Raw genomic sequence first — 21,989 nt, forward strand, 5'->3', positions numbered from 1 at the left:
TAAATATAGCCACTTGCAAAACAGAATATCAAAGATTTGCTTGCCAAACCCCATTCTTAACTGTAGGGTTTTAGGTGATGATATCCTACCATTTGCAATACCATTAACTCTTCTGCAAGAAGGCTTTCCACAAGGTTTAGAAATGGCTTTATGGGAATTTTGTTTACCATTATTCCAGAATATCATTTGGAAGGTCAGACACTAATGTTGGACAAGAAGATCTACCTCACAGCCATTGCTCTACTTCATCTCAAAGGTCTCATCTACGGTGGCCGACAGGTGCAAATGCGCAGCAAAAGAGAAAACATGCAAACAAACAAAAAACACGCGCACAAATTAAATGCGGCAAGCAAAAAGCGAATAAAATGCAGCAAACAAAAAGAGAGACGCAAACAAAAAAGAAGACACCCCCGAATGAAATGCAGCAAACAAAAAGTGTTGAAAACAGAAGTGCTCCAGACCACTAGGGGGAGTCAAAGAAAATAGTATTCATTTCTATGGGACCAGATGCAAGATTCAGAGAAAGAAATTTGAAAGAAAGTAAAGGTACGTATTACTATATTTCTTTTCAGATACGCCGTCTTTTATAATATTATAGAATAACAGAATAATTTATGGGTAGCGTGATAGACTTTGTGTCAGTCATACCGTTCTGGGCTCGGTCTCGTAGATGCTTGCCCGAATTAGCAAAAATACTATTTTCTTTGACTCCCCCTAGTGGTCTGGAGCACTTCCGTTTTCAACACTTTTTGTTTGCTGCATTTCATTCGGGGGTGTCTTCTGTTTTGTTTGCATCTCTCTTTTTGTTTGCTGCATTTCATTCGGGGGTGTCTTCTGTTTTGTTTGCGTCTCTCTTTTTGTTTGCTGCATTTCATTCGGGGGTGTCTTCTTTTTTGTTTGCTGCATTTTATTTGCTTTTTGCTTGCCGCATTTAATTTGTGCGCGTGTTTTTTGTTTTGTTTGCATGTTTCTCTTTTGCTGCGCATTTGCACCTGTCGGCCACCGTACTCATCAGATCTGGGAAGCAGCTCCACACCAAACTGCTTCTCATGTGCATTGGTGCACATTGATGCTGGAACAAGAGGAAGCTATCATCTAACTGTTCCCACAAAGTTGGGAGCATTCAAAGGTTCAAAATGTCTTGGCATGTTGAGGAATTGCCAGATCCTTTCACTAAAACCAAGGAGTGAAGCCAAACTGCTGAAAAACAGCCCTGCATCAGTCGCCACAACATTATACTTTACACTTAACATAATGCAGTCAGACTAGTGCTGATTTCCTAGCAACTGCCAAACCCAGGCTTGTCTATTGGATAGCCATGCTTTATCACTAAAGAGAACTGAAGTAACAACCTGCTTTACACCACTACATCTGACACCTTTCATTGAATTTGGTGATGTGAGGTTTGGATCAAGCTCTCCAGGCTCCATTCTTACGTTAAATGTAAAGCCGCATGAAGATGGGAGGTGCATTGCTGACTGGAGAAAGTTGGCAACCTCCAACTACCATGGACCTCAGCATCACCTCACTTCGTTTACCACAAACAGTTAACTGTTAAATATGTAATAGTGGAAAAATGTCAGTATTAGACTTGTTGCTCAGGAAGCATCTTATACCATGCTGGAGTTTACTGATCTCCTGAAAGCGACCCCTTGTTTCACAAATTTTGTAGCAGTAGCAGAAGGGAAATTGGGTGAGCTACAACAGGAACGACAGGCAGAAAGGCCAGTGCTCAATAGTTGATTTGCATGGCTCCCAGCAACTTCTTTTAAATATGAAAGCCTCACCTAGGCCCAAGGGGAGGAGGGTGATAGAGAAACACGGACACACACAGTTTTTGACAATTCTTCGCAGTTCCCTACAATTTCCCATTCTGACAAAAAAACTCTTGCCGATAGTCCTCAATCTCTAAGCGCATAGCAGCGCTAGGTGTCAATAGCTGTCGAAAATCCCTCATTTCTTGCAGTGATCCATGTCTCAGTGCTGGATTTTATACTATTGCGGCCACATGTGTTTTAGGGACACCCACATTCAATGATTCTGATGGTTAACAATTTTAAGAAAGGCCTGTACTGAATAAGACTTGAATGCTGAATCAAAATTATTTGGTGATTCACAAAGTTTGTATTTTTTCACATTTACCTCCCTTAAAGGTAGGATGTTACGTATTTTTCAGGTTCATATAGCCATTTTATAGCTATGCTATATTAGATTTTTCTGAAAATACTGTTTGTGTCAAAAACAGCTTCAACGAAATTTGATTTTGCATCATAGTCATATCTGACTCCTTCAATTTGACTTCTTCAAATTAGCCTCCATCTCTTTAAGAACCGTATCCAACAATTCCCCTTCAGCATGTCAATGCAACAATATTTCTCCATGCTGTTTACTGATTCCAATTAAAGCCATTCGTAGGAGCGTTGGACTTAGAAGTCGTTTGTATGATAAACTCAGCCGAAGCACAGTTCCAACAGGTGTTTGCTAATTGCTGCTGCCGCTAGTCTACGGGAGCCATGTGGGCATGGCGTGTGAGAAAGGTTCTTTATGAGGCAGAAGCTTAATTGGATCTACAGCGCAAGAAAGAGCTTTGGGTAAATAGCCAGTGCACTGCATCAACCTACGCTAAGGAACCCAAATGGCTACCACACGAGATTCAAAATGTTCTCAAACATTCACAAAAGAATCAAAGCTACACTTCATGTATGTCTTTTAAGAGGGAATAACATTACAACATATAAAGCTCAAATGCTGATTTTCCATAATACCCCTCTGAAAGAATTTCAATACTTTTCCCTTCTCATTTTTCACAAATTTTATAAATACACCACCCTTTTCTCCACCCATTTTTATTGAGGCTTTAACAAAACTACATTTAACCTTTTGTGGAAATTTACACATGTAAAGAAGATGGATTTGTGAACAAATGAAACACCTTTTCAATTAGATTGATTCACTTTAATGATCAAAGTAAACCAGAAGAATCAGCACTGCTCTAAATGTCACTGGTAAGACATCTACAATACTGTAGCATAGGACTGTAATGATCTCTGACAGTTATGGTACAGTTATATTGATAAGTGCTTTTGTGGCAACCAAGATGTATCAGGTTGGTTGATTATGCAGGTTCTTCTCTGAGATCTTGTGAGATCTTGTTAGGAGTTCTTCTCCAGAAAAGCTTTGCAGCAGCGTAGGCACTGTTCATACACATTTTCAAAGTCTGCATCGCTTCCCTGAGGGATAAAACACAAGACAAGCTTCAGTAAATAACTTGCATTGGGTTGAGAGATAAAAATAGACAAACGCACTCTTATGAATGTAAAGGGGAAAAATGTGAAATGACAGCAACCTTTTCAGCCAGAACATTGTTTTCCCCTCTTACTGAGTACCAAATTAAAGCAAAGCAGATGCCAAGAGGTTTACTGAATGGTAAAACCCACACTCAAATTCAGACACATTAGTACTTTTCCAACATAAAGCCAAAAGAGACGTTAGTGTCTCTGAAACTCTGGTCTCTTCGGTTCTTGAGGGTTTTGGCACATACCTTGTTTTTTGTGAACCTGTACAACTAATCGGCTGGAGTCACTTCTATTTTCCAACTATATTTTTTCTGTTAAAACAATTCCACTCCAGAAAAACAGGAAATATTTATAATATTTGATACACTCTCTGAACTTGTTTTTAAATCTCAACTACTGAGAATCAAACATATATTTGTTAAAGTAAATGTCTTCATTCGCCTTAAACATTTTGTCACATAAAAACCACAAACAAACATACTTTACTGTGAGTTTTGCATTACATCAATATAAGGTTACACATAACTGTAACATGGAGAAAAAAATAATGAATGGATATCATAATTTTTACGAATACAAATTGTGTCCACTTGAATTTAGCACCAAATGTACAACCTAGATCAATGCTTCCAAATAATATGTACACATTCATATATTAATGTGTGCATGATTGCTCTTATATATATATATATATATATATATATATATACATATATATATATACTGTAGTTCCTATTCTAAATAAATAATAAAGGATTATTTTATTGTATTCTGAAAGAACTGCAACTGCAGCGAAAGGTGGTTTTAAAACATTTTGACTTGGAGGGCCTAAATGCAAATACATGCTAACTTCTAAAAAAAAAAAAAAACAAATCAAAACAAAGTCTTACTGTTATTTTACTTCACAACTATTAAAATGGTGTTTGTCTCTTACATACTATCTCAATAGAACACATTTAGGTTTGTGTTTATGACGTGCTAAAATGTGAAAAAAAGTTCAAGGAGTATGAATACATCTGCAATGTGAAGTTGCTCAGCTGGGAGAATTTTACTATAAACTATAGGCGGTGTCACATATGGATATTTATGATGGATGTTAGAAGAAAAACTCAGACCACAAATATTTGAACTGATTTGGGTGCAGTTGCTAGATCGTTTCTGAATGAGGCTATCTGCTTATCTGACAAAACACCAGATTATAGAACGCTATAAAATTTTGTAAACCTAGTACGCAATCTGTTGAGGAGTAGAACAAAACTGGCCCAATTTGGATAATAAACAGCAAAAAGGAGGAAATGATGCGTTCTGTAAGGCTGCAAAGCTTATCCTCATCCCTCCTGCAGAGAATAAAGCAACACATGTCTCCATTTATTTTGACACAGCAACACTGATTGTCTACCTGCTCATTTTGTGGTCATCAAATGGGTTGTTGGCGGCGGTCCACAACCAAAGTGGTGTTAAATATTCAAAGAAAAACCACAAAGCATATCAGAAGCTCTGGTAAGTAGAGCTAGAAAGCCCCTGAATGCTGTGCAATAAAGTGAGACATCCAAACCACGCCTAATATAACTATCCACACTTATATATTAACTGTTGAGCCACAATGTGTTCCTCCGGCCACAACCCTAACAACACTCTTCTGTACGTTTTATTTAGGGCTGGTGTTCCAAGAAGAATAACTCAGCCGATGAAAACAGGAAGAAACAGATCATATACAGCCAACAGAAATCTGCAGCACTTCTTTCTTCAAGACCATACATGACATTAGTTAGTTATTGTGAGATTATTCTAAATACTTTCAGGAAACATAAGATTTGCCAATCTTCGGTGATATGTCATGAATGTAAATCAGTGTGTTATCAATGTATTGTGTGCTCTGAAACCTTCCACTACTTCTGCCTTTTTTCATCCACAACCCTCAAGAAAGATAAAAAGGAGCCAAGAAACCCAGTCCAAATCCTCTGGCTGGGCTTCCGACTGCTGAGTATGAAAAGAACAAAAGAGACGAGCCAGCCACGGAACGTGGAAAGCCAAACCAATCGGAAAATAAAAGAAAAGAAAAAAAAACAGACGAAAAGTAGACTTTTGTTGCAGTCCAAGTAATTACAGTTCGGTTAAAAAAAGCCACTGCAATGAGCACAGGTCTGGAAAGGTTGTGAAACATGTTTTTTGGAGCTAGTAACTGATCTGTTTTATTAACGCAATCTGCACTGTTTTGCTTTGGAGCTGATTACTGCAAGAAACGTGCTTCGAAAAGATCGAATATCTCCCTTTGGACTCTGAATTCTCTCTAGAACTACCACATGCACCTGAACATGGCAAAGTTCATCCAAAGACAAAATACTAACAAAAATACTATCCAAAATGTTGTTAGATAACAAAAACATTAAAAAGAAGCAGCCCGTAAAGGACAAGCTGATCAACATCATCAGCTATGCATTTTAAGTTCAGGCAATCTGTTTTATCAGTTTTGTACGTGGAGCAATATGGTGCACATGATTCCTCTTGATATTTCTATCCACCAACATTTGGGGAAAACCTGAGAAAATTTGTTTTTTTACAGAGAAAAGTGGGAAGTAAAATGTATAAAATTCAATAAGAGAGGATGTGACTGATTAATAAAGACGTATGAACCGTATTAGTTCTGTTGCTTTGTTTGCAGACATTTGAAGGTAAAAATGTACAGAGATAAGAAAAACAGGCCTGCAGCTAAAGTGAATAATAACAAATAAAGATGTCTGTCTTATGGGTAAAAGAGCTGAAAGCATTCAACTAAAAGTTTTAAATTCTTGGCGATGTGACACATTGCTTCACTATCTCCAAATAATGTTCTTTTCTCATGTTCTTTTTTCTATTTCGTCTATTTTACAGAGACAAGTTTTCTGTCAGGTCTTGTTATTTCTATAAATTGGTTGAGTGCTAATAGAGATATTGTGTTTGAGTAAAGAAAAGCTAAAAAAGGGTGATGTCATATGCATGATGGTATTTAAGCAAACATTAGGAAGGTTGCAGTGATCTTTATCAGAGATTTTAGGAATATTCAAATAATTAGAAACAATAACAGCTGTGTTCAATCTAACCTCACTCAATAACTGTAGTCACGCAACCCACGAAATTCCCTAAATTAAAAAGTATTTTTAAGTTGACTCAAAATCAAAGTGCCTTGTTGAGAGGCTGTTTTAGAATAAAAGCAAAACGTTTTATCCTAAATCATCAGAACCACATTATTTTAGAGTCACAGTTTGTGCCTCCATACTAACAACCATTATCTTTTGGACATTTGAAGAGAAAGGGCCTTTACAAAAGCTTTGGGGGAATTGAACAGGAATCCATCCTGTCAAAATAAGAACTTTTAATCCTTTCTCAACTGTGACCACTTTGGCAGTAAGCTTCATTCACCCGTGACAGTGTTTTATCAAGATTGAGCTAGAAAACTATTTTCTCATGAACATGTAGCCAAAACAATTATTCCACTGGATTATAATGTCTGCAAACAAAGGCTATTGCACATGTATGTCAATTTAAAAATTATTCAGAGATAGTAAATGCTAGAATGTAATAATCCAGTTGTGAAAATTGCACATCAATGTAGGCAAAGATCAAGTACCCACGTCATGTAAAATGAATCGTTTTTCCACACTTGTTTATTGAATGTGAAGTTTCCAAACTGCTAGGTTATATTTTAATTCTATAGGATTACAGATATTTTCAGTGGTCCGTTTAAGACACGCTTTCAACACAGAACTAGGCTGGCATTATCTTGCAGAAATAACTAAAAGTTTCTTAGCCAGGTTGATTATTAAGTTATATAAATCTACACAGTGAATGATGACTGTTTCAGTTTATATTATACTAAAAAAAAAAAAAGTCAATGCAGCAATACAATGTGAGGCAAATCACACTCATATTCACTTTAGAAATAATTTATTTTAAGCGGCCGTGTTTATGACACAACCACATCAAATTTAGGATCTATTTAATAATCAGAAATCTTGAAAATAAACACAGCACATGTGATTTTGTTTTAAAATTGAGCAAGGGAAAACAATTTTCCTTAAATACTTACATAATATGGGTCTTTGATGATCCGCTGGTTCTGAGGATCATATGAACCGAGAAGCTCGATCTTTGCAGTGGAGGTTTTCACAGACTTGGCCTTCTTGTTCAAGTCACTGTGAAGGAAAAAAAAAGAAACTCATTTGAAGCAGAGATGAATAGTTCTAAAGGTTTCAGGATACAGCTTCCTTATAATAAACATCCATGTGGTTAATCTTGCCTGAAATCCTTATATAAATTTTGCAGTTTATGTCATGGCAAACCTCTGTGCAAAAGTTAGAGAAAGTAATGTGCAAAAAAAAAAAAAAATCAATCAACACATCTCTACTACTTTAGAATGTCAAATCTAAAGCAGTACAAACAATTAATGAACTCTTTGTCAGGCAACAAAAATATGTGGGAGGAAGAAGGAGGAAGAAAAAAATGGTTAAAGAGCAAAGACAAGGCATCCAAAGAACTCAGTAAGCAGCTTACAGATCAGATCTGCCATAGGCATGTGATCTCAAAATGATCCCTAAACGTTCAAAGTAGCAAAAAAAAATATCCCTCCCTATGACCTTTCAGAAGAGCTTAAGAAAGGCTATTGCTCATTAAAGGGAGGCATTGACCGGGGAGTGAGTTATAGCTCAAAGCTACCAACGTTTCTTTTTTTTTTTTACGTGAATGTGAATGAGCAGCATAGATTCTCAATGCAACACAAGTCCATTCTGAGGGAGTGTTTACTCACCAAGACGAGACACTTAAAACATGACCTGGTGTTTTCAGTGCCTGCGTGTCGTCAAGCTGCGATCGACACTCGAAAGGGAAAATAAACTATGCTGCGAGTTGGAATAACCGTACCTCAGGTTGCTCTCGTCCATGCAGAGTATGTATTCAAAGGTCATGAAGTCATCTTTGGTCACCTGGAAGTGGGATAGAAAAGCAGAAAAAGGCAAATATTAGTTTTGCCTCTTAGTTGAAACACAGTAAGGTGAGCAGAGGCTCCCGCTGGGCCTTTGGAGAGAGGGGAGAATCCTCAGCAGAAACTATCAATTATTGTTAAGCAAAAACTTCTTTCTTTCATCCATATTTCATAATATATATATAAAAAAAACAAGAATAAATAACTTATACTTTAATTACAGAAATTCTGTGATTTACACAGAAGCAACAGTTGTAAGTAACCAACTCTATTCAGCAAATTCATGTTTACATTTTATTGTGCATCCAATTATTATTGGCTAAACCTCCACAATAACTTAGTCAAGAAACTTGGGCTAATTTTTAAACACAGATTACAAAACAAATCCCGCATATACATTGCTGTGAAAAAGGATTTGCTTCATTACATATTTGTGCTTTTGTTCCCCCAGGCATAAAAATTGTCTCTGTAACACTTTCTAGATGTTATTCACTTTGTTTTTGATCTCGAATTACTGTAGATCAATGTATGATGATACTTTATGTCAGACAATTTCAATATCTTGATTGCATGGGTCTGGCAGTAATTATTTTCAGGATGTGCTTAAATAGCAAAGAAAGGAAATAGCAAATGAGAAACAGGTAAAAAATAAATATTTTCTTTTAGACAATGTTACTCATGTAAGAGGAAATTGTTATAACTGAATATTGCAATAAAATAATATTCTCACTCTCCTAAACCTCTTCCTCACACATGGTGGTAATGTGTGCCTGTTGAGCTGTGAGCTCAAAGCTGACCTGGCGCTCTCACAGTTTAAATGAAGCAGTGATAATCCGCCATTTAAGAAAGAAAGTTCTCTTTACAAGCCTTATGGGGATCTTTTACTGATTTGAGTGGAAAAAAATGTGAGTGAGCATGGAGGATCTTATTGAAAATAAGGAGTAAGTGGAGTAAGACATAAGTTTCAAACCTCTAGATAAAACTCCTGATGAAGCTATGCTGAGATGGTACTGCTCTGTGTAAAAATAAACCAGTTTTTCTTCTAATTTGAAGGTACTACATTCTGCTTAACTGTTAGCGCAAAGGCAGCATAACAGTAACAAAAGACAGAAATTAAGTTGTAACAGAGCTCATAAAATTATTTTTTTTTATTAGACCCCCTGCGATAGGCAAAGGTTGTTTATGTTTATGATTTAAATAAATACATGTTTTAAATATTCTGTGTGACTAAAACAGTGCATTTGGTTAATAATATGACAAAGCTAAATATATTTTCAGTTGTAAACATTTACATCTGTCATAGTGTAGATTTTAGGTTACATATGCCTACATCTTACAGTGCAACTGAGCGTTATTTGACATCAAACCCAAAAATTCATCAGTATATTGTCATCCTGCATTCAGTGGGGTGTGCTACATGCAATATTCAGCTACATACAGTATTGTAATTAGATATTTTCCTGATATTATACAGGATTTGGTGTGAAAATAAGCTAACTAGAGCTGTGAGCTGTGGCTAACAGAAAATGGCCTTTGATGTTTGTAAAAGTCTCTAAAACCTGCAAGATAAAGAAGTTACTTATATCACAAAAAGATAATGTGATGCAATTTTGTTACAAAAATAAAATATTTTATTTCGGGGCTTCTCTAACCATCTTTAGCAGAGGTACCAATACATCTCTTTATCTGGAGCTGCTAAATCCTTCCTACTTATGACAAATATTTCTATTTAATTTTAGACATTTTTCTACCATAGTATAAATAGAACCTCCCACCAACAGATGGTTTAATGATAAAAACTAATATTTGGTCAAAAAAATATTTGTACTCTTGGTTGTGGTGGGGAGGAATCGACTCCAAAAAATATATATTTGTCCAACATCAAAACTTAAAAGATGATAAGCAAAATTAATGTGATTACAGGAGGATCATGGTATTTTGGCTAAAGTTGCTCATTCCTCTAATGTTGACACAATGATAACATATTTACGAGGACGGAATCAAAATTTCAGCTCTCCTAAATCTATAGCCTTGCTGGTTTTTTGATAAGAGAAAAACATTCCACATTACTTGTTGTAGATGTCATCTGAGAATGTTTGTCTCGTAAAAAAAAAAAAAAAAAACCCTCTTGTTTATTTGGGGATGCAATGGTCTGCAGGCAATATCCCAATTGGTCAATTTGCTTATTTGGACATAAGCCTTACCAGAAGTTGAGCTAAGTGGGATGGTGGGAGCAAAGAGAAGTGAGAGAAATAGGAAGAAAAGACTGATAAAGGAAAAAGGGAAAAAGCTTGTCGGAGCTCATTGTGTGGATTTGGTTGAGTTTAAGCCAGAGGTCTAGCCTTCTGATTTAAGCAGATTAAATGTGAGCCTGACTGAATGGGTTTATTGTGAGACAACGCAAGGAGACAGGAGATCTCAGGCAAAGGGTCAGACACCAGAGATGTCTCACGAAAGAAGACGGAAAAGAGTGTTATAAGGTGATGAGCCAGCATCACATAAAGCTTAAAGTCCTAAGATAGAGAAGTATATGACTGATTCCTAACTTCTGCTAAAATCTGCTAAAAAAGGATGAAGCTATGATGGGAACGACTACATTTCATTAATTCTGCAGATATGAACATATTGAACAACATTTTAGCATGTCAATACGATTTGTATTTTTATAAAGATTATTTTTATTGCAAAAGAAAATAAATAAAACCCAAATAAAGAAGTTGAGTTAAACTGAATTGTTTTCCTTCATAAATAGTGTTGCGATAGTTTACTTTTTTAATAAAATGCCATAAATAAATAATGACAATTTCTTTTCTGTTTTATAATGTTATAACATTTATACATTTTAGAACAAACAACATTATCTATTAGAGGTAATCAATGCAAACACAAAACATGCACTTTAAAAATGAGAATTTCATTTATAAAGAAGGAAAAAAATGCAAACCAAAATGATGCCATTTGAAAAAGCAGTTACCATCTAAAGTTAATACCTGGTCATGTCAGCCAACAAGTATTTTAAGGTCTTCGCTGCACAGTAGATTTAAATAAGTCACATCCCATCACAACCATGAATAGCCTATTAAAATTTATATTATAGCATCTCAGTCTGGTCAACTTTTTGACTTTTACCAGGCCACTCCAAAATCTTTTGTTACTCTTTTTTTAAAGCATTATTTATGTGCTTTGTATGACCATCTCACTGAATTACTAAGCTCATAAACCAATGGCTGGACATTCCCCTTCAGAATTGTCAAAAGTCTTCTGGGTCTTTAAGCAAAAAGTCAACCCCGAGCCATAAATCTTTCACCATATTTGATTATTGGTGGTAAGCTCTTTTTCAAAAAATGTTTGTTAATTTCATGCCAGATATGTGCATGATGTGCATCATCAACTCATAGTCTATTTTTCAAAGGTTTGCAGATGTGGATCTCCCGATGGATTTCTTACACAGAGACCATTTCACCCTAGTCTCCTTTCTGAATTATGAACACTGACTTCAGCTGAAGCAAATGAAGCCTAAAGTGTTTTAGTATTCCTCGATCAGTATGTTGATGCATTTTTGCAGTAAGTCTGGTCAGCCAGACACTCTTCTGTATGTTTACAGTTCTACATTTTCTCCATTTGTGGGAAACTGGACAGTGATTGACTGGAATCCAAAAGCAATAGAAATTGTATTTTAGCAAATTCCTGACCGATATGTCAGATGTCACTTTCTATGTTTCTCTTCAATTCCTACATTTCTTCAGATTAGAATATGACATGTTGCTTTCTGATTTTAACCAAAAAATGTGTTTGATCACTGCTGATTCATGACTTAACAAGGTCATCATAGTTTCAAACAGGTCAGGTGTGCTTGGATGCTATTTTTCACTTAGAGCCGCAGTAGGTAATTTTTAAAAACGTATTTTTAACATATTTGAACTATCATCATGTCCTCAAGGTATAACATGACATACACAATTTTAAAAAAAAGAAAAAACAATCTGTAGCTCTGCTGATTGCTCCTAATGTTACAGGAAAATGGCAAACAACAGAAAATTGTGAGAAAACACACTAATGAGGTGAGTGGCGCCACGGATCATCCAGTTGTACCTGTCGAGCCCTATGGCTTGTCTCAATGCCATGCTTCCTCAGGCAAGCCAGACCACGGGTGTCCGGTGAGCTGCCTGTATTCCAGTCAGATGTGGCACCACTGTCTATGACCCACTGCAAGAACAGAGCACAGAAAGGGGCCGCTAGCTACCGCTACGTGTAGAAGAGCGTGATCGTACCTGCCTGGCCACATGACTCATGGGCACGCCATGTCTCTTCATGCAGGCTTGACCGCGGTGGTCTGGAGTGTTTCCAATTTCATAGGTGGAGGTGGCAGCACTGTCTATCCTCCACTAGGCAAATCAGGGCATGGAGAGTAACAATAGATCAGAACTGGGTCATAATGTCAAATGAGTAGAAGTTGAAGATGGTTTAGAATTTGGTGTTTTAAATATCTATAAGGATCATTGATTCATTTTTTACTTAGTTAAATACGTACACTAAAAGTGTAGAAAATTTCTAATAACATCTTTAAATGATTTATTATACAGAATACTTACTGTATTGTGGTATTTAATAAAAACATGATGTCAATACTTCTTAAAGCTTTCAAAAGGTATCTACATCTTCAATAAAATATGATTTTGGAGAAGCATCTGCAAACACTGTGGAGCTGAATATAGTTTGCACACTGTAATAACTATAGCCAAATTACCAAAATATTTTAATATATTCCTTACTACATTTGCAAAAGCAAAAACAAAACAACAATAAAAGATGGATGTTTTACACTTTATTTTTTTTTAACAGCTGAAAATTTTTTCACAGTCTGTAATGTATCAATAAAATGCAGATGACTTTACCTTATCAACCACTCCAGAATCTGTTGCCATTTTCCTAAACACAGCTTCGGCAATGGGAGACCTGCAAATATTCCCTGTTTAAAATCACAAGAGTATTAATAGGATGTTTCAATTCTTTAATATCCTAATTACATTATCTTAAAGAGTGAAGTGTGAGTTGATCAAAACTTTGATTAACCCAATCCCATTTTCTGGCATCTTATGAAATATTAACCAGAAAACTATTGTTCAGTTCAATTTTAACCTGTTTTAATCTGGTGTGATAAAGGTTTATTGGGGGAAAAAAGCAGTCCAGTTAGTTATAAAAATACACAAACTTAATGATCAACAAAATGCATATATCTTTAAGGCACCCACTCCTCCTCAAACGAAAGTGTACAAATATCAAACAATCAAACGAACAAATATGGGGTAATTATAGAAATTAGGAGCTAAAATGCTGGAGCATTATACTCGGCTTGTGTAAGTCATGCACAGCAGCGCGACGTCCCGTAAGTGGAACGCAGAATGCTTGCAAGTCAATGTTGATTTTCCAAAATAGGTTTTGTTAAACTAATTTACTGCACTAGTTTGGACGTGGCACTAAACGAGTTTTATGAAAAACTGCAGATTAATATGTCAACTTAATTAAGGTTCATAGTGGCAATAAAAACGGTGAAACCAAAACTAAAATGTCAATCCGGTTTACTGTCTCCAAGACATTGTAAACCGGACTGACTTAAGTTCAGAATGTAGTTATAACATTAAAACATGTTTTATGAGTAAAGGGTCTTTCATTTATGCTTTATGGCCCCGAAGAGCAACTTTAATGACAGTACCGGGAAGACAAGCTAGCTGGAAATCTGACGCTAACTCGGTTTAAGAAACAAACTGGTGAACCAATGAAACCATAAGAACTTGCATGTATTCTATATGTGGTGTTTGATTTAAACATTGTTGCGGATAGGTTATAAAAGACGCTCTTACCCAGGCAAACGAACAGAACTGACTTCGAACCGGTGGCCGCCATGTTGCTGTGGACTCTCCTGAATTACGTCACAGTGGGTGACCAGCTTCTGCCTGAGCAAAAATAAGCTCTCAACTGAAATCACAAAATCACAAAAAAATGAAATCTCTTTTATTTTGTATGGGGGGAGAGGGTTGTTAATTGTGTATTTTGGTGGTAACCACGTGTGTTTTAAATGAAAAACAAAGAAATAAATGTAGAAAAAAAGACTGAAAAAGAATCATGACTTAATGTTGTGCTTGCCTGAAGATTTAAAGACAATACAATTCTGGCCCATTCTGCATTCTGGCCTGCAATAAATTCAAGATGCAGTGTGAAGGTATATGGTTTAGCTTTTGTAATAGTTTTTTTAATAGTTATTATCTAGACAATGACTACTTTTCACTTTTTCCCCTTATTTTTTGCCCAATCATTTCAGTCAGTGTCTTGACTGTATTTAGGTCTATGGTTCTGACCATATGGTACTGTTTCAGAAAGTATGAGGCATCCACACAATACAGCATTTCAAATTAGAACTGGTTTAAAACTTGCAGGGAAGTATTTGAACCTGAGCTAGAATGATAAAATGTGCCAAAACATAATTGGTAGATATAGTGATAGAAATTAAATTTTTTACAAATGAAAATCTGAAAAGTGTCTATATATTCAGTGCCCCTTAAACTAACACCCCTAAATAAAATAAATGCCTTCAAATGACACTCAATAAAGAAACCTAGTCACATTTACTTTAATGTAATCTGAGTTCAATATAAATGTAGTTGTTTTTCAAACATTTCAGAAGTTTGTTAAGACATTGTGGATGAACAAAAAGCATCATGAAGAGAAAAGAACATAGCATGTAGTTTGGGAAAGAACTTGGGACAAAGTTTAAACCAGGGTTAGATCATAAAATAGTAGCCTAACATGTCATAAAAACATTAATAATGCTAAAACCAATTAAAAGGAGACATGGCATCTGGAACGGACATCAATTTTTTGGTGAAAGTTCCTGAAAATAGATTAAAATTATTAGTGAACAACTGCATGAATGACACTCAAAATCCACATGTTCAGTGTATTTCTACTCTATGAACATGATGCATTAAGATTTTTATTAATCTTAGGAAATATTGCCTGACTAAATTATACAATTTTTGTCTAAAGAATGAGTCTCATACATTGTCCCTATAAAAATAATGCTTGGTAGGGGGAAAATGATTGAAGATGCCTAACAAACAGCCTGGGTTTTCTTTCTCTGATCACATTGAAAATGAGCAGTAACAACTTCCTCAGTCCCAAGACAAAAGCCAAATTTTCTGAATTACAAAATTATCTAATTCAGCTGATACCCACAAGGTAACCCATACGTGAGGTAAACTTCCAAGATAGTTTAATTAAATGCAAATAAAAAAAGACAGCATGTAATCTCTTTAGTTTTCTGCAGTTTCCAAAGTACAAGATTTAACAAGGTTGCTTTGAAGTCCTTTGCTTTGCTCTTCATCCTTTAGGCAAAATACAACAGATCCAACATATCATTCAGTATGTGTAAAATATCAGATTTGATCATATGTATATGTCATATAATTCAAATGGTTCAATAACCAGATATGTCAGAGCCACAGGGAAATTATTATGCATTGCTTTAGGAGATGTAACCTTTGCCACTGACACCACAACAGATTCCTTCCATATGCTGGTATGGAATCATCATCTGTTATTCTGATGAAAAAAAGAAGGAATATTATGAAGTATCAGGCAGCTGCATGGCAAAAGACCTCAGTCATTTTTCATTCTTTACCGACCAGGAAAAGAGCTTTTCCTCTGTTGCAGAATAAAAACAGATTCATTGAAAATCACCTCATTAATTTTAATGTCCAAGCTTCTAGCCGCAGCTAATAACAGTAGTTGGTTAAACTGTAAAATCAAGGTAATGAATATTAGCTATCAGTGTCAAGGTTGTTGAAGTAATTTGTCAGGTTTTATTGAACAAACACACTATTTATTTGACATCAGATATTAGGGTTTCTCTTCTTTTTAAAATTCTACGTTAAATCAGGTCTTTCATAATGCATTCTCAGGTAACGATGCAAAATAAAGAATATAATTTCCCAGATCTTGAAGAGGTAAGATGTGTTTTCCAGGCACATAGAGTCACTTTATAGCACATTACCTTCAGTTGTCATAATATGCTGTATATATCAAATATGATTTAACAGAAACTTGACTGCCCAATTTAATGCCTGGAAATTGGGCCCCTGTCTCTTTAAGAAGCTCCTGCTCTTTCCGACACTCCCCCTTCAAGGTATCATTGCAATAGTGTTTCTTAATATGCCATTTACAACCATTCTTTGGAGTGTTTTACTTATAAGTAGTTTGTATGCTAAGTTCAACAGACTCAACAGGTTTTTGCTAATTCTCTGCCTGTTGTCAGGAATGATGTGATTGGACTGTCAATGGGATTCTTTCCAGGAAAATAAAATAAGTTCCACGAGGTAGCCTCTAAATTCAGGGAAAGTAGCTACACAGCCATGGTTCGACATCTTTTTACACCATGTGTCACTTTTTTAAACCTTCATGTCTCTGTCCACAAATACTTCCCTCAATGGAGTCATTCACATTTACATATAGCCTGATACAAAGAATACATGCTGTTGTTTATTTTAAACTATAACTGCTGTTCTTACTCACATATGGTGGTAAATGTATTAAAGCTTGAGAACCACATCTGTGTTCATTCCAGATTTGGATCACGCTAAGTCTGCTGTTTCTTCTATTCTTTGTGAAATGACAAGTGAAAAGTAAAAATGAACAATGATGTGATTTCAGAACCACAAAGGAGCATTAAAAGGATTCATAGCTAGAGACTTAACACTGAAAAGGTTTGCTCTTGTTTACATGGTGCATTTCCATGCAGACATAAATCAGCAGAAGGGTGTTAAAAAGGAGGAAAACATAGCAATACAAGCTAAACACTTGTCAACATGTTCACCAATGGGTGTCTTGTATTTAACAGGGAAACAGGCATCTGTGATCTTATGTTTTGTGTTTGCCTTGTGATCAATCTGTTTGTATTTTTTTTATTTTGTAGAACTATGTAGAAGCTTCATTTTGGTTGAATCTTTTTGTGTGTGTGTTCTGTACAGATGTGTATTAAAATTTGCCATTTTTAGCATTCTGGCTAGGTAGCAAAAAGGTTTCAGGTTCCAATCCTTGCTGTAGTTGGAATATTTTCTCTTTCTGCACACATGAGCTTTCTCTGAGTACTCTGACTTCCTCTTATAATTCACTTACATGCATTTCAAGTTAATTGATCTGTTTGAATTGGACTGTAAGTGTACAATTCAAACAGAATTGGACACTTAGTCACCCACTGACTACTTCAGAGTCACCATTCCTTCTCCGTGAGCCTGCATATTGCATAGATAGTTCTGAGCTGTTAAATATTTTTCCTCTCATGAGTAAAAGTAACACACAAGATCCACACAAAATTTTATAAATAAATCATCTTGCACCTAAAGTTTTTGTCACATCTATTTGTGAATGAGGATTTAATATGAACTACTGTACATCTCAACTATAAAAAAAATGTCATTGCTATTTGTTCCTTTGCAACTATCTCCAAATATGTTTCATTTGCTGTAAATTTAGATATTTTGAGAACGTGGAGTGTGTCATGACTCCTGCAAACCTTGAAAAGCTTCAGATCCCGACTGCGAGGGTCAAACATGCAACCAGAGTACTTTGTCAAATTACTATCCATTTACACTAGAGGCTTTGTCAAGCTAAAAGATACATAAAGCATCAGTAGTATGAAATACAAACACAAAGAGAGATCTCCATATTATAAATGCTAAAGCAGAAAGACAAAAAAGCTTCCTAACACATGTGACTCCTGTCTACATATTACATTTTGGCTCCTAAGCTGTATGAAAAGTCTTCTATTCATTTTGATCTCTTGTTTATAAAAAAATCATTCTTTTTTTTTTATTTTCGACATTACTAGCATAATATAAACAACTCTCAGTTTCAGTCTTTGCATTGCAAAGAAAAAAAAACCCTGTAAGAATACAGTAGGAAGATTCTGTGATAAATAGACTATCACTCACTGACTGGAAGTTGAGCTGATATTCCTGGTAATTAAATATGAATACATAATTACTAATTATTTCTTACTTTGCATACTTAAAACAATAATTCCAGGCAAAACGATGGACACAGCAATTACATCTAATAATTAGAGAACGTTTTTTAATTGAGTCAGACCGTTTCATTCACGTCTCAGGGACGGTAGTTAATTGTTGTCAATGACTCGATGAGGAAACAATTACTGGATGATGTTGTCACATTAAAGAATAAAATATGTTTTTCCAGATAGTGTAAGGTTTGAATTAAAGTGAAGCAAAAATGACTCAGGGGAAGAGTGGCTAAATTATCTCAGTGTACATGTTTACTTTGCTTCTTTCTATCCCACACAGGGCTTTTCTAACGAGAAACAGATTTCACAGTTGTCTCAGACAAGTAAACATGCTTTTGCACTGAGTTTCAACTCTGATATTTGGTTAAAAAATTGAGACAGAGGGCTTTCCAGGGTCGTGTGAAAATTGCACCCACGGAAAGATCTGTGGTGGCGTAGGGGATAGCGCGACCCATGTTTGGAGGCCTTGAGTCCTTGACGCGGCCATCAAGGGTTCGATTCCCGGACCCGGCAATATTTGCTGCATGTCATCCCCTCTCTCCTTTTCTGTCAGCCTACTTTCATTTAAGGGACACTAGAGCCCACAAAAGACCCCCTGGAGGGGAGGAAAAAGAAAATTGCACCCATGGACAAAGGCTGTCTCAGTGTGATGTTTTGCATCTGTTTTTGTGACACATTTTGACTAATATTAACTCTGACTAAACTTTCAACAAATTGTTCAAAGAAATATTTCACATTTTTATTGTGTTTTTGCCCTTTGTTAAAAATGTGAGGGAAACCACCTAAAATACTTAGTTCAATGATATCTGAATAAAACAAAATAAATATGAATGCTCATTTACACCGGGTCCACAGCAGGATGGGACTGTACATTTTTTTGTTTGTTTTGTGAGTTGCTGCTAATGTTATAGTCACTTAGAAAAACATTAGGACCATACTAAAAGTAGACAAAGGCCAAACCTTCTTGGTTTATGCTATTTCCACAGATGAGCCTAAAATAGAATTCACTGGACAGAAGAATGGAAGACATCATTATCTAAATATACCATTCCAGGATGGGAAAGTCATAACAACTGTAAAGCATGGAGGTGGAAGTGTTATGGTTTGGGAATTATTTCTTCCAGCAGGACAGCTCACCATCATAGAATTCAATAAAAATTGTATCATGTATCAAAGGCATCTTAAGGAAAATGCGAGTCCATCTGTGAAGAATTTAAGCTGTAGCAGAACTGGATCCTGCAACACGACAATAACCCAACACACACAAATAAACAAGGACTGGTTGAAATTTAAAAGACTCAGCATCGTCACACTGCTTGGTGTCACTACAATCATTATTTCAATATGCAGGAAAAAATGTAAGCATGCAACACATTTTTAAAATTTTTGTTTTATATTTTTTTCAACATTAAAAATATTATGGTGAATACACCAACTTGTTTCATTTGTACTTTTGCCTAAACCAAGGCATTAAAGATATGCATCATCATTCCAAAAGCATTCATTGTGTTCTTTAACAAACACAACATTTTTGAGACATTTCAGACATTTATATTTCTGTAACAGCAGGCATGTCTGCTTTAGATTTGCAGTCCTGTCCTAAAAATTAGACACTTATGATCCCTGTAAACAACCATTAATCATCGTGACACATTCTGCATGCCTTTTGATCTGAAAATCTTGGAATTTATCTGAGGGCTATCATTATTAATTCAAACTGGAGGTCAGGAAGACTGAAAATACAAGTGAACCCAGATGAATTCCCAAAAGAGGGATACTGGAGGGAATCCAATGAAAAGAAATCATGTGGCTGAATAAATGTAATCAACACTAAAAAGCAGATGTGGTATGAAAATCATGTACAAAAATGGTCTTTGTTTTCTTTTAGTTAATTAAACATGCTGGAGGATACAATGTCTTCCTTCTGATCAAAGGAGTGTGGTGAGATATGGTGCTAAGGGGTGTTTGCGGCTAGAAAAAAGCACATGAAAGTTACATACAATTTGCTAAGCTTCACCCTGACCTTCAGACTTTCCATTCCAGTGCTGCCCTCTGTCTTCTGAACAAGAAAAGCTGGTGTACACAACACAGGTTGTGTTTAGATTTCTACTTTGATGTCTGTTTTCTAAGTGGAGCAAGTAGACGCCTGGATGTTAAAATTGGAACTTTGACTTGAGATTTATTTTTAAAATGTACTGTTTAAGTTTGAAAGTTGTCTACACATTATCAACTCATATCTTCATAGTTTTGGGTTGTCACTATTAAAAATATATATGGCAAGACATAATGCAAATGTTAATGGTATCAATACATTTACAAGACAAAAATGTGAATGTGAGGAACTCTAGTGCTACCTGTAGGTGCCACTATTCATTTGATAATTTCTGTGAAAGACCTCCAGTCTTTCTGTGGAGGTCTTTCTGAGGAAAGGAGTGTATGATTAAATCTGTCATTTTCAATGGCTTTTTGAGGAGCAGAACTGTGCCGAAGTGTTTGTTGCACTGGCTTTTCTCTCTGTTGTTTTAAGTACAGTTAAAACAACAGAATTAAAGAAGCTGGACCCGTAAGTTCCCAGGTACTCATGTTTCACTGGGCATATCTTGTTTTGTTGTGACAACTTTCAAAATGTATCAAAAGAAAAGATGGATTCAGAGTAGATAGTCAAATGCAGTCATGGCCCAAAACCAAAACGAAATTAGAGCAGAAAATTTCAGTTTAAGTTTACTTGAGTAAACTTGAGTTTACTTAAGTTTCTTAGAATGTGTCAAAGAGCACGCAGGCATTCAAAGCAGAGGGGGCAAGCAAAAACAGGATTCAAGCGAGGTCAGAAAACGGGCAGAATAGAAACAGAGGGAGAACAGAGGCTGTCAACAAATACCTGGCCTATATGCTCACAGGTAAACCTGATGATATCACTGGCTATCAACAAGTTTAACTTTACCAAGACAAGTGGTGTTTTTTTTTCACAACAGCAACTACTTTCCTATACAAATCAAACTAGATACATAGACATTTTATTGCCTTAGATATGGTCTCCTCTCGGAAGCATTTGTTTCCCTCCTCCCACACAGTTCCTCATTTTTACTCGGCCTGTGCTGGGGAAAGGTAAAATGCCATTAAAAAAACTGATTAGGAACATTGATATAGGTGTGCTGGGAGTTATGACAGATCAGATGACTCATCTGGTAGAAAATGCAGGGAAGGGGGGAGTGGAAGAAAAAGCAGAACAATTACCTTGAACAGGAGAATTGGCTCATATTCAAAACTACACATATAATCAACACTGTATGCCTAATAAACAATACAAATTTTTAGTTTCGCTAATAGTTTCTTATTTTTAACTTTGTGGTACCTGTTAGTACTGTCACTACAAAGTGTTGTTTCTTTTCAACAGCATTTAATAATCATATTATACCCATTTACCTTTCCAACAGGTTTCCATGTTTATAATGTTACAACCACATATTTTAATGTGTTTTGTTAGGATTTTATGCCAATTGTGCAGAATTCTGAAGTTGATAGATATGGATGTGATGTTTATTCTTTGTATTCCAATGAAACCTAGGAAAGTATGGTGTGCATTTGTATTAAGTGCCCTTAAACCACTATTTTAGAGAAGCAGAACCAGTAGCAAGGTTTTCCAACAATAAACATCAGCAGA

General features: G+C 35.8%; 1 protein-coding gene across 2 annotated transcripts; it reads right to left on the reverse strand.

The window, feature by feature from the left end:
* Nucleotides 1–2,830: 2,830 nt before the first annotated feature.
* acp1 (acid phosphatase 1) lies at nt 2,831–14,178 on the reverse strand. 2 transcript variants are annotated; one of them, XM_005815299.3, is made up of 6 exons: nt 14,115–14,178; nt 13,149–13,222; nt 12,346–12,459; nt 8,193–8,254; nt 7,363–7,468; nt 2,831–3,230 (listed from the first exon to the last, which is right to left on the reverse strand). In XM_005815299.3, the coding sequence occupies exons 1-6, from the start codon at nt 14,155–14,157 to the stop codon at nt 3,153–3,155; spliced, it is 477 nt and encodes a 158-aa protein (XP_005815356.1). In that variant the 5' UTR covers nt 14,158–14,178; the 3' UTR covers nt 2,831–3,152. The 2 variants fall into 2 exon arrangements, with proteins under 2 accessions (XP_005815356.1, XP_005815355.1); XM_005815298.3 differs by lacking the exon at nt 12,346–12,459 and adding an exon at nt 12,525–12,638.
* Nucleotides 14,179–21,989: the final 7,811 nt, after the last annotated feature.

Source organism: Xiphophorus maculatus, chromosome 15, assembly GCF_002775205.1.
Source record: "Xiphophorus maculatus strain JP 163 A chromosome 15, X_maculatus-5.0-male, whole genome shotgun sequence".
Classification (NCBI taxonomy): domain Eukaryota; kingdom Metazoa; phylum Chordata; class Actinopteri; order Cyprinodontiformes; family Poeciliidae; genus Xiphophorus; species Xiphophorus maculatus.

Bases quoted from the DNA above. Each gene is read 5' to 3' on its own strand.
- acp1 (XM_005815299.3), bottom strand. From the start codon at position 14,157: ATGGCGGCCACCGGTTCGAAGTCAGTTCTGTTCGTTTGCCTGG. The intron at 12,460-13,148 runs GTAAAGTCATCT...CTGTTCTTGCAG, and splicing joins ATTCTGGAGTGGTTGATAAG to TGGGTCATAGACAGTGGTGC. The intron at 3,231-7,362 runs GTAAGTATTTAA...TTTATCCCTCAG, and splicing joins TCATCAAAGACCCATATTAT to GGAAGCGATGCAGACTTTGA.